Raw genomic sequence first — 12,951 nt, 5'->3', positions numbered from 1 at the left:
GGGCAGGGCTCACCACGCATGCGCACATCTGTCCAACTACACACAGAGCCGAGCTAAGTACACTCTTTCTGCCTGTGGCTGCCGCGTCCTTGGGCTCTTAAGTGACCTCAGGGCACACGAGGCAGAAACACACTCAGAGACAAGGGTTGAATCCAGCCACACTGGGAGCTCAGAAATGTCCCCACCCGCTCTCACCCCTTTTGAGAGCCTCCGAGAGCGCCCCCGTTTGGCAGAATCTCACCCCCAAACAGGGGCCGTGAAGGGCTGAACTTCCGGGCTCACCGCCCACTCACCGGCAGCCCTAATCTTCTCTCCCGCGTGCCTCGACCTCCCCCTTGTGGCCACCTCGAGATACAGCGGGATAGCCCAGCCCCTCTTCGTCTCCTTCCTGCCCTCCTGCTGTAGGCGCCATCCCAAGCCCCTACCCTCCAGAGCGTTTGAGACTTGAAGTTTCTGGCCCTTCCTATCCTAGTCTCAGTGAGCATGCTGACCCCAGACCTCCACCGACTCCCCCCTCTTCAGCTTCATTTGGTTCGTTCTGCCCTCCACAAGCACACCCCTCCACACACACCCACTGCCCAAGCTCCGCACAAGCCTGCGATTACGTCTCCTCCCCTGCCCCCGCACCCCTCCCCAACCCCAATGTCCAGAATCCCAGGCCCCCAGGGGCTCTGCAGAAGAAGAGGGAAGCCACTTACTGGGTGCGCAGCCGACGCGCAGGCAGTCTGGGGGGGCCATGGGGCGGGCAGAGGGGGAGGGGAGACAAAAAGGCAGAACAAGTTTTTTTTTTTTACATCCTTCACAGGGAGGGGTATCTGCAGGCAGGGGTTCCCCCCAGGGCCACTTTCCGGGGACCACGCGTGCTCAGGTGCCTTCTCCCCTTCTTCAGTCGGCCCCCTCCCCCTCTTTCCCCCAAACTGGGAGGCAGGGCAACCGGTGATGGGAAGAAGGCTGACATCTCCCTTCTTGGAGAAGCCCGGGCCTCTCACATCTGAGGGAGATGGGCACCTTGGGAATCCCAGTCGTACAGGGGATCACTGGGGGGCTGAGGGCTTGACCAACCCCACATCTCCCCATCTCTGAGAGGGAGACAGGCGAGGAGGGCCAGAGCCCCTGCTCCCCCAGCTCTGGGACAACTCCCCGCTCAGAGCCCAGGCTGTCACACATCATCCCCGTGTCCCCTGGGCTCTGAGCTAAATGGAGGGGTCTGCCCCAGGGCCCCCTTCCCTCGGCCATACACCTCCCAAAGCCCCAGGGGGCTAGCACCACCCCTACAGGAACCTTCTTGCTACCCTTCCTACTCTGGAGGGTACCAGGCTGTCCCTGGGAACCAGGGTGCTCTTCACCCTGAACAGGAACTAGCATTATTCCCTTTTCCTAGGCAAGGGCCAGAGGTTCACACATGAGGACACTGAGGCCCCATGTGACTTCAGAGGTCTTCAGGGACAAGCAGGCGCCCTCGGCGAAGCCTCCTGCCCCTCCCAAGCCCCAGCACTGTTGTCCTCCAAGTCCAGGCTCAGAGAGCCCTGGGTACTCAGAAAGCACACTTGTCTACACGGACCTGCAGCTGGAGCCCTGGGGCCTCTGGCCACGCCCCTGGTGGGACACATTACCCACAAGACATGAGTCCACCAGCCTCACGAGAACACAGAGCACTAGAGTCCTGTGACGGGGTCTTTGGACGCCTGTCCTGCTCCATCAGACCCAGACAGTAGAGGGCAGGAGGCGGCAGAAATGCTGGGTCCTAATCCCGTCAAGTGACTGTGGACAATTCTCTTCTCTCCCAGCCCCAGCTTCCCTCCCTGTGAGCTGAGGGGCTTGAACAAACAACCCTGACCTGGAAACAAGAACCAAGTGTCCAATGGGCCAGCTCTACCTCTCAGGGAGGGGCACTTTCCAGGCCCCTCTTAGCAGCAGTGTATCCTGCCATCCTCTGTCTCCTCTTGGAATGGGCTCTGCCCACAACCCCAAGGCCCAGGAGGCAAAGTGGGGTGGGGTCATCTGGCATCCCCCTAAGCCCCTGAAGGTTCCTGCAGTGGAGGTAGATTCCCCTGTGGCTCTGGGGGCATGGGCTCCGCGGGCAGTACGGCTGAGCCCCACACGCGTCGTCAACCACAGCAGAAGAGTGGGGGGAGCAGCCGGGACCTGAAGCCACAGCCTGGCACCAAGGGAGGGGCAGAAGGAGGTCAAGGGGCAGATCTGGGGCAAGTCACAGGGAGAGGAAGGAGGTGGAGAGGGTACAGAGAGAAAAGAAGAAGAAAGGGGGAGCTGGACGGAGGGGGTTGGGGAGGATGTCGGGGTGAGGGCAGGGTGCCAGGCCTGGACTCAGGTCACGGGGGCTCTCTCAGGGCCAGCAGAGTCTTCACCAATGAAGGGTCCAAAAAAGAAAAAAGGGAGCTGGAAGGGCAGGCCGATCCCCTTTTGGAGAAAAGACCTAGGGAGGAGCATAGTTCTGCCCCTCCCAAGCATGGAGGCTCCAGGAAGGGGGTTCCGTCTGTCCAGAGAAGAGGTGTTAGCTCCAGGCCCACCCTTGAAGTGACCCCACCCCAAGGAGCACCCCTCCAGTGGGACTGGAGGGGAGCAAACTCCCCTTGAAGATAAGCACCCAGGAGGCAGCCAGCACTGTCCAGAGGAAAGCCAGCAACTGCGGGTAAGTGGGAGAGACTGCCCTCTGGTGGCCGCACCTCCCAGAGCACAGCTCAGGGAGATTTAACTGCTACCCTGATAACTAGAAACCTGCGCCTCAAGTTCAGCAAACGGGCAGAAGTGATTGGTGTGCACAGACCCACCAAGGCCCTGGCTGGGCCTAGAGACCAGGATGATGGTATGAATGTGTGATAAGACAGGTGGAAAAAAGTCATCTGTATGGAAAGGAACTCCGGAAAAGAAGCCAGGCTCCGCTTTCTGCATCCCACCTGCTCCCCCATCCACACCCTGCAAATTGGAGGTGGGGGAGAGGGGACCGGAGCTCCTTGCAAAGAGCCTCAGGAGCCCATTGGCTGGAATCTTGGAGGCGACACTGCAGAGTGGCAGCGTGCACTGGGCACAGCCCTCGTTCAGAGTCGTCTGCCCAGCAGCTCAGCCTCAAAAGAGCTCAAGAGCCTCTTAAAAGAGCCCCGTGGAAACAAGGTACCACCCTGTGGGAACAAGGCACCGCCCCATGGTCTCAGAGATTAAAGGGCTTTGGAATGTAACGTGCATTAAGCCTGGCTTACAACACGAGCAAGAGTCAGACTTGCTGTGTACAGCTGGAGACAGTAGAACTAAGTTCACAAGTGGGGATTTCAGAAGAGGAGGCTGCTACCAGGGAAGAACGACCCAGTGATGAGAGTGGCCATCTCAGAGGTAGGGTGCTCTTGACACAGAAGTCATCTGAACAGAGGTGGAGAGCCTCCCGTCGGCAGGGGGAGGCATGGCAGATACACACACGCGGGCCGGCTGAAGGAGGTGACTTCTAAGGGCCCCTCCAGCTTGGAGATTCTTCAGTTACAATTCACCCTTCGTGTCAGCCTCACTGGCAACTGCGACAGCCGACAGGCACATAGCAGGGAAAGGCAACCCCAGGTGGGTGACAAGAGGCAGGCCATGCTGGGTGCTGGCCTCAGAGGCCATGCCCAAGGTAGAGGGAACCCAGGAACCCAGATCACACTGGAACAGGGTGACGAATCAGGGCCTCCGGGAACAGAGACCAACCACCCTGTTCAGGGCCCGTAGACAGCAGAGCTCCAGGAACTGGCTCAGGGTCGGCAGACACAGTGGAAGCCAGGGCAGGAGGCGTGATCCGCTCCTGGGGCTCCCTGCCTGGACAGGGGCAGCAGCCCCAGGCCCTCCTGGCCCTCTCCGGCCCAGCAAACACCCAGGCACCTGAGACTGGCTCTGAACGCCTCCTCCCACCACGTGGTCACCAGCTCCACTCTCTTCGGGACCAAGTCTGCGTTAATCCAGTGAGCACTGACGAGCTGCCTGCAGGAGCCTGGCTTCCCTGCCGAAGAGATGAGACCACGAGGCCGCAGACCAAGCCTGCCAGGCCCTCAGGGTAGCAAGCAGACCGGGGATCAGGATGGGGATCGTGAGGTGGGGCCAGACGGGGTCAAGGGATGTGGAGGCGAGTCCCAGGCCTGGCTTTAAGCTTCAGTCCCTGTCCCAGTATGACTTCCCTTCCCTTGGCTGAGTCAGTCTCTATGTGTGCCGTGCATCATATAATGTTGTCACTTCCACGCTTCTACTTAAGCCTCAAAACAACCACAGAAAGGAGGCAGAGTGAGGATTCTTATCCCCATTTTACAGACAAAGAAACAGAGGCTTAGAAAGGGGGATATGACTTACCCAGCAGTCTAGGAGACCAGGACTAGAACCCAGATCTTCTGGTCCCCAGCCCAGTATTCTTCCCATCATAGCTGGAGGCTTGGTGGCAGGGTGTGGACCACCTGTGTGTCTGTGTGGTTCACACAACAGCCACACACCTCCCTGTATGCACATCACTTGGTATTTGTGGACAGATGTGACTGTACCAAGCATTTGGTCACAGCTTGTCATGAGCCGCCAGAGACAGCATCTCTGTGGATGGAGGTGGATGCAGCAGGGAGTGAGAGGTGGGTGGGAGCATTGTCCTGCTGGCCACCTTGTCCCTTAACTTCTAAGAACATATGTGGCACAGAAAGAAAAGCATGTCCATGAGAAGGAGCGAGGGCCTGAGGGTGAAATGTCCCCAGGGCCCACCAGAGTCCATTTCCCTGGCCAAGGCTGCTGCCTCCTGTCTCATCTCAAGGGACCCATGGTTCTTCGCAGGGAAACTAAGACAGTCCAGGTGGAGGAAGAAGCATCTGCCTTCCCTGCAAATGGAAGCCCCAGATGTCCCCTGCGGTGTCCCCACCAAGTACAGAGCTGCGTGTTCACTACACAGGGAACACACATGTTCCAGGGCAAAGGGTACCTGACCCTGGGCACACAGACCTGGGTACACAGACCCTGGGTACACAGACCTGGGCAGTCTGAGAAGCACAGGGCCACTCACGGTGTCCTGGGCTGGTGTCTTCCTCCTATGACCCTCTCAGGGGTGCCAGGGGACTCTGTACAGACCCGTGGGACGCTGGCAAAGGGTGTCTCCCATCCTGCTTTGCCCTGCTACCCACACCCACTCTGTAGGCTGTGATCGTGGTTAGAAACAGAGCTTTAGGGAGCCCTAAAGTTCCCCACCTCCAAGGCCCCCGCCTCACTCTTTGTCCCAGGAGCACAAAGGCAAGGTGGCCCAAAGGGGAAAGGATACAGTGTAAATGTGTTAGCGAGGGAATGCGTCCCCAAAAGGCCACAGTCTGTCCCCCAAACGCCCTGGAGACCAATGTTAGGGTGAGACTCCTGGTGAATATTTTAAGCTCAGAGCTCTGTGTTCTCCCCAGCTGAGGATTCTAATCTGCTCAGAGGAGCCTAACTTCTCCTCCAGATCCAGGACACAACAAGCCACCCCAGAGACCTGAATCTTCCCATGTGACAGGCCCTTGGGTGCTCCACCTCCATATGCCCAAAGGGTAGTCTGAAAGGGACAAATGTGACCCAGCCTGGGCAGCTTAGGGCCTCTAGCTGCCAAGCTTGCCCTGACTGAGAGCTCCATGACCCTGGGACCTCGCCTTGGGGTCCTGGGGTCACTACCGTCACCCCAGGTTAGGAACACATTGGCACTAAGATGTGGCCCATAAGTGACAGCCGAATGAGTGGCCTTGCTGTTTTCCTTTGACTCTGCTGAAGCCACACAGAGTCTCCCAGGCCTGGTGGTACTGCCCACATGGATGCTCCAGGGACTGCCAGGTGAAGTGGAGCCACGCCTGCTCTGGGCGGGGCAGAGGCATCAAGCCATCAGGTGACAAGGGTCTTGATACTCCTCACCCCCCAGCTCTGTCAGAAACCAAGAGGAAGCACTGAACCTCAGCAAATCAGCTGGGTTTGAGTCCAGGCTCCTCCCTGATCGTCACTAGCTTTGTGATGCTGGTACGTCAGTATGTGGCATTCCCAGTCTATAAAATCCGGGCAGCTATGGGGACTCACGTGAAAGCAGACACGGGGAAGATGACATGTCTCGATGGGACCCCTTGTGCACCTACATGCACACACGCTTGCACACGCACACACACAGACATGGCTCTTTAAATTCAGAGCAGACGACAGCGGCTGTGTGGGGGGCCGGGTCCTTCTGTCTCTGGATCTGCTGAGGCAGGGAGCCGGGCTGAACACCAGTAGGCGTCTGCAAGCCTTCGCGAATGAATGAACCAAGGTATGAGCAAGCGGATGAGTTGACAGCGAGGCATGAACTACCTCCTTACGTGTGTGCGCTGAACAGACGCCTCCAAGCCCCAGGAGTGCCCTGGGAGGGTGACTATCACACGCCAGACACAGTCGGGTCCCCTCCCCACGGTTCTGCCGAGCGTGAGGCATCTACCTACACTATGCGTCCTCTCTGAGAGGAAGTTCTTGCGGTGGGGGGCGGGGGGGGGGGGGAGGCGGGGCTCAGACCTGGGCTGGCACCTCCCATCGCCCATCTCTCACTGGAGCAACCACCAAGCTTCTCCAGACAGAGGGGGTGGGGGGTGAGAGGCAGGGTCGGGGAAGGGGCCCGGGGCACGGGCAGAGCGGTTACCGAGGTTGACAGTGAGCTTCATCTGGCCCCCGTCCAGCTCCAGGCGCAGGGTGTCCGCGGACTCCCTGGAGGTGGTGGCCATCATAAGCCCGTAGGCCCGCTGGGACATGAAGCGCAGGGACACGTCCTCCGCCTCCGTGTGCATGGCGTTCGGCAGCATGATCTTCATGTACATAGAGCCGTCGTAGCTCAGGACCGTAGCCTCTGCCCCAGGAGCAGGGGGAGGGAGAAGGGGGGGACAGGCAGGGGCCAGAGAAGCGAGAGAGAAGACCAAGACAATCAATACAGGGCTGGCAGGCCCAGGGATGGTCCTCGATGGGGCACAGGGACGGGCAGGGGCACAGGCGTGCAGACCAGCCTCACCTCTCTCACAGACCCGCCCCAGGAAGCCGGTCCCGACGCAGTCACAGACGAAGCGGTTCCAGCCCTCCCGGCAGGCGCCCCCGTTGCGGCAGGGAGCGGAGGCACACTGCTTCAGAGTCTCCCGGGAGCAGAAGGGGGCCACGCCCACAGCCCCCTGCGCCTCGGCCAGGCCCCGGAGGTCTCGGCTCCGCCCGTCTATGAAGAGGTCCCGCACGCAGCCCACGTAGCCAGCCCGCAGCGCTGCGGTCCACACCTCCGGGGGCAGGGGCAGGTCCACCCGCCCACCTTCAGGGAGACCGCCCAGGTACAGCTCGCTCTCCAGGTCCAGGATCTCGCTCTCTCCCGTGGCCAAGAAAGGCGTGCTGCGGCTGTTCACCGAGATGGAGCCTGCGGATCGGATGGAGGGAGAGTGTAGGCCTCAGTGGAGAAGGCAGGACCAAGAGACGTCCCAGGAGAAAAAAGGATGCTCTGCCCTCGCACCCTGGCAGCCCTGGGCTGCAAACATTGCTTAAGGAAGCCCCCAAGTTCAGAAACCCGTGTGAGCCGCCAGAGCCCAGCTGCAGTGTGCGGTGGGCCTGTCTAGACGCCTTCTTCCCATTTGAGCAAGTCCTCAGAGGATGTACCAGAAGTGGACATGCCCCCAAAGGGCTGGATCATTGACATGTCCTTCCCCCAGCCAACCCCTCAGACCAGGAGTCAGAGGCAGAGACCCCCAAGGAGGCTGAAAGACTTGAATCCAAAGAGTTTCCCGCTAACATTTATTGGACTTTTATGACTGTATACCAGGCACTTGGGCTTCCCAGGTGGTGCCAGTGGTAAAGAACCCACCTACCAATGCAGGAGTCGCAGGTTTGATACCAGGATCAGGAAGATCTCCTGGAGGAAGGCATGGCAACCCGCTCCAGTATTCTTGCCTGGAGAATCCACATGGATAGAGGAGTCTGGGCTACAGGTCACAAAGAGTCAGACACAACTGAAGCGACTTAGCATGCACAGCATACACTTGCACGCATGCGTGCTAAGTAGCTTCAGTCGTGTCCGACTCTTGAGACCCTATGGTAGCACTTCACATATATTATATCACTTAAATCTCATGGTAACCCTAAGGAACTGATCCTTTACAATCCCACTTGGAAATGGCAAATGAGGATTAGAGAGACTAGGGAAGCTGCCTAAAGTGCCACCACAGTTAAGGACCAGAGCCAAAGTACCACCCAGGTGGCAGGATTCCAGAGCCTGCATCCCCCACCCCTGGACCTGGAGTCCCTGTGTGGCTGGTGGAGCAGACAGGCAGGCTGATCAGCTCCTGGAGCCTCTGAGACAGGAGGGCAGCCAGGAAAGGGAAGCCAGGCATGGAGCTTCTGGGCTGTAAGAGTTCTTTGGAAGAAGGGGCTGGTCATCTTAGGAAAAAAGATTTGGGATCAGGTAGGAGCTTCAATGGCACCCCACTCCAGTACTCTTGCCTGGAGAATCCCAGGGATGGGGGAGCCTGGCGGGCTGCCGTCTATGGGGTCACACAGAGTCGGACATGACTGAAGTGACTTAGCAGCAGCAGCAGGAGCTTCAAAGCCTTTCCTGAGCTCTTAAGAAGCCAAAATGTATAAATTAGAAGCATTATTCTGTTTGTAATTTTTATTCTAACGTTCTCCTTCCTCTCTCTTTTCTCCAGTTTTGAAGAATTCTTTAAAAAATAAAAAGGCCACCTATCTCAATAGGGTTAAAGAGAGGTAAGGATGGTTTGACCATGCAAGGCCCGAATAGGCAGACTGGGGGTGGGGGCACCAAGCATGGGTCTGCAAGAACAGGAGCAGGGCCTCCTCGACACACCTGGCTCCTCACCCGGAGCTCGTTGTCCTCAGTGCAAACCCTCCCCTGCACCACAGGCCCTCCCCTCGTGCCCCATTTTAACACTGGGGTCCCTGGCTTGTCCTCCCTGACAAGACATCAGATCTCCACTCTCCCAGCCCCTCAAACGTGGCCCCCAATCACCTACACTTCTATCTGCAGCAAGATCCCCAAATGCTTGCTCCACCCACCCACTATGGGGTCTCCTGGACAAGGACACCACCCAAGTGGACTCTCCACAAATGAAGAGAAGGTGAAAGAAGGAAGGCCATGGTGGGGAAAGAGTATATAGTGGCGAGTCAGCAGGAGGAAGCCACAGTGCGCCATATCATCACTATCCATTCCACCGCTGATGGACGTCTAGGTTGCTTCCATATCCTGTTATTGTTGATAAACAGTGCTGCAGTGAAGATTAGGGAACATGTATCTTTTGGAAAATATGGCTTCCTCCAGGTATATGCCCAGTAGTGGACACCAAGGGAGGGGAAGGGGAGGATGAATTGGGTGACCAGGGTTGACACATGCACACTCCTGTGCATAAAATAGGGAACCAATGAGAACATGCTGTACAGCACAGGGAACTCCACTCCGCGCTCTGTGGTGACCTCACACGGCTGATTCCCAGTGCTGGGCACAAGAAGCGAACACAGCACTGTACAGCAACTATACTTCAACAAAAACGCTTAAAAAGAAAACCAAAGTGAATACTCATCTTGTTTCAAGGTCATTCTAAAACATTCTACAAAAGGGAACAACAATCCAAGTGTTCAATGGCAGATGGATGGACAAACAAAAGGTGGTCTACTCATACAATGGCATATTATTCAGTCATGAAAAATGAAGCCTGACACACGTAGCTAACACATACTACAATGTGGATGAAACTAGAAGACATTATGCTAAATGACATAAGCCAGACATAAAAAGACAAATATTGTGTGATCCAGGTATAGGAGGTCCCTGCTGCTGCTGCTGCTAAGTCGCTTCAGTCCTGTCTGACTCTGTGCGACCCCAGAGACGGCAGCCCACCAGGCTCCCCCATCCCTGGGATTCTCCAGGCAAGAACACTGGAGTGGGTTGCCATTTCCTTCTCCAATGATGAAAGTGAAAAGTGAAAGTGAAGTTGCTCAGTCGTGTCCGACTCCTAGCAACCCCATGGACTGCAGTGCACCAGGCTCCTCTGTCCATGGGATTTTCCAGGCAAGAGTACTGGAGTGGGGTGCCATTGCCTTCTCCCAGGAGGTCCCTAGAGTAGGCAATTCATAGGAAGTAGGATGGTGGTTTACAGGGGCTAGGAGTTAGTATTTATGGGGACAGGTTTTCAGTTTGGAAAGATGAAAATGTTCTCTATATCGATGGTGGTGCTGGCTGCACAACAGTGAATGCCCTTAACACCACTGAACTGTGCACTTAAGCATGATTAAAATGGTAAATTTTACGTTGTATATAAATTAACACAAGAAAATTTTAAAACATGGGAAATGTCAAAGAGAGCTTTGTTGGAATGACGGCCCCAAGTCTGTGCTGGGCCATGAGAAATGGCTGAAGTGACTCACAGGCCAGCCAGGCCTGGTGTACAGGGTCTGGCGATCGAGTAAGCCTAAGGAAACCACTGCCTGAAGACAGAGCAAAGCAGAGGGCCCTGGGGTTCTCTACAAGGCCTGAGCAGATTTCCAACCTAGAGAGTCACAGATCCCCTGCGTGGAAACCCTGGGAGGCAATTTGTGTTCTGTGAAGACTCCCTGGTACCATCATGACACAAAACCAGGGGATGAACCCATTTACTGCAAAGCCTGGGGAAGGCGACATTTCTCTGAGAAGCAGCAGCAGGCCCATGAGAGGCTGATACCTCCAGGAGCCGTGGCAGCCCCCTTCCTCCCTGTGTGTGTGGGGACGGTCGCTCCACCCTGAGATGAAGGCCCAGTGCAGTGACAGCCGGGGGAGCATGAAAATTTAGCTGACGTTGATAAGGGCTTAAATTGGATAACGTGTCAGTTCTCATTTGCATCAGTTCTTCCTCTCCTGTCCAACAAGATGGAGAAGAGTAAAGAAGAGAATTAGAAAGAAAACAAGAAGAGGATGGGAAAAGAAGGCTGAAAAGGAAGAGTGGAGGAGGGGTGGCTAGAAGCAGCAGAAGGTTCCAGAACAGCGCCTGCCTGGCCCCAGCACCCTCCACCCTGCTGCTTTATTGTGTAAGACCCCTCACCAGGCAGAGAGTGGTGGTGTTTACTAGACCTCCTCACGGGAACATGTGCTCCAGGTCAGCCAAGGCTCTCGCGCACTGCTGCCTCGTTACAGCACCCTGGACAGCACCTGGCGTCCATAGGCGCTCACTACCTATTTGAGTGAGTTAATACAGAAAGGTGAAAGGCTAGATAGAAGGGAGGCAAGGTTGGGAAGGTTTTTGTTGTCGTTTAAGGAGAATGGGATAACCACTGTGTCAGGCACTGAGCGAATGCTTTTATAGATTTTTCCTTGATTTCCCCTCTTGATGAACCCAGGTTAATGATCCCTTTTATAAAAAGGAAACTGAAGCTGCAAGGCATTGAGTGCTGGCCTAACGTCACACATGCAGGAAGTGGGAGTGTGAGGTGTGCGCCACCCCACACCTGATCTGACTGGTCTGATGTGTCCCTGTGGCCCTTCTAATCCCAGCACCATACAGGGGACATGTCACCATCATTGGCCACATAGCTCTCACTACCTGTGTCCTGTGTATAAACCCAGTGCTTCGGGAGCACTTGATGGACAGAACCTCAGCTGTCAGACTGCTGGAATGGGACGACCCTGCTTCTGTGTGGGGCGAGGGCCCTCCCGGCCCCAAAGTTTCCCAGGAAGAGGCTCTTCCTCATTTCACCAAGGCACCATGGCAACAAGGACAAGGGAGGGGTTGGGAGGGCCAGGGGAAGGGGAGGGGAGGAAACAGCAGATTGGACTGTCAGCGTGGGTGGAGAGGGGTGAAGTGAAGTGAAGGGAAAGTTCACTCAGTCACGTCCGACTCTTCGCAACCCCATGGACTATATAGTCCATGGAAATCTCCAGGCCATAATACTGGAGTGGGTAGCCTATTCCTTCTCCAGCAGAGCTTCCCGACCCAGGAATCAAACCAGAGTCTCCTGCATTGCAGGTAGATTCTTTACCAACTGAGCTATCAGGGAAGCCCAGAGAGGGGCGGCCATGGTAAAGGAGAAGATCCAGAGGCCTCTGACCTTTGCGCCCGTCCCTCTGGAAGTCCACGTGGCACCACTCGCCGTCGTTGACCTTGCGGCTGGATGCCCGAAGCTTGATGCCCCCTGAGCCCATGTCCAGCAGAAGGTAGAGGTAGCCATCCAACAGCTCCATGGCAAAGTAGTCGGCCCGCTGGGCAGTGCTGGGGCTGCCGGGCCCCACCCCGGCCCGCCGGCCCTGGCTGAAGAGCAGCAGCCCATTGGGCTCTGTGGTGCGGAAGTCTAGGGAGATGGAGCCGGTGCGCTTGGCGCTCCAGCGGGGCAGTGCCACAAAGGCCTCGGGGCTCTCAAAAGTCACAGGGTCCAGGGCAGCCACATCCTCACAGCGGAATGACAGGTCCCCCTGCAGCTTCATCTTGGGGTCTCCTTCCTTTGCCAGGCGGGACAGTTCCAGCTTGAAATCGTTGTTCTTATAGACCACCTGCAGAGGGCCGTAGGGGGATGGGTGGGTCCCAGGATGAAGAACAGGAAGCAGTTTAGGACCTGACCACTCCTGCCTGACAGCTCGGGGCCTTGCCACCCAGGCCTGGGGCCCCTGCTCGGCACCCCAGACTGCTGTTCTAGAACTGCACGCTCAGAGGCTGTGGGCAGCATTTCCCTCGAGGCACTTATTTCTCTGTCCTGTCTCCCTGCCCAGCACGAGCACAGCAGCCCTCGGCACTGCTGAACTGCAGCTCATAATAACTGGAACCACCAGGAACACTTGGTTGACACTGACATTCTCATCTACCCCTCACAGCTGCCTCGAGAAGCAGGCACCAAATACCCGTTTTACAGATGAGAAAATTAAGAGTCAGACAGGTCAAGGGACACAGCCAAGGTCACAGAGCTGGTGAGTGGGCCTGAAACACTGGTGTTTAGTTTTCATGACCACCACTCTCTATTCTG

At 56.7% G+C, this 12,951-nt stretch overlaps 1 protein-coding gene across 15 annotated transcripts in view; it reads right to left on the bottom strand.

The window, feature by feature from the left end:
- Positions 1-12,951, bottom strand: part of NRXN2 (neurexin 2) — a 110,413-nt gene that overhangs the window by 46,681 nt on the left and 50,781 nt on the right. For 9 of the 15 annotated variants that reach the window (XM_086385081.1, XM_086385084.1, XM_086385080.1 and 6 more), the window contains 4 exons: positions 12,046-12,484; positions 6,992-7,378; positions 6,629-6,832; positions 699-725 (listed from right to left, as the gene is read on the bottom strand). In XM_086385081.1, the coding sequence (XP_086241207.1) occupies positions 699-725; positions 6,629-6,832; positions 6,992-7,378; positions 12,046-12,484 (1,057 nt within the window). The remainder of the gene's footprint in view (positions 1-698; positions 726-6,628; positions 6,833-6,991; positions 7,379-12,045; positions 12,485-12,951) is intronic. The other 6 variants (XM_086385089.1, XM_086385083.1, XM_086385072.1 and 3 more) reach the window with 1 other exon arrangement.

The sequence above is a fragment of the Bos grunniens genome, chromosome 29 (genome assembly GCF_055505025.1).
Source record: "Bos grunniens cultivar Pamir isolate PY7600 chromosome 29, Bosgru_T2T1.0, whole genome shotgun sequence".
Lineage (NCBI taxonomy): Eukaryota > Metazoa > Chordata > Mammalia > Artiodactyla > Bovidae > Bos > Bos grunniens.
The sequence above is the reverse complement of the archived record's forward strand: the minus strand, read 5'-3'. Positions and strand labels throughout refer to the sequence as shown.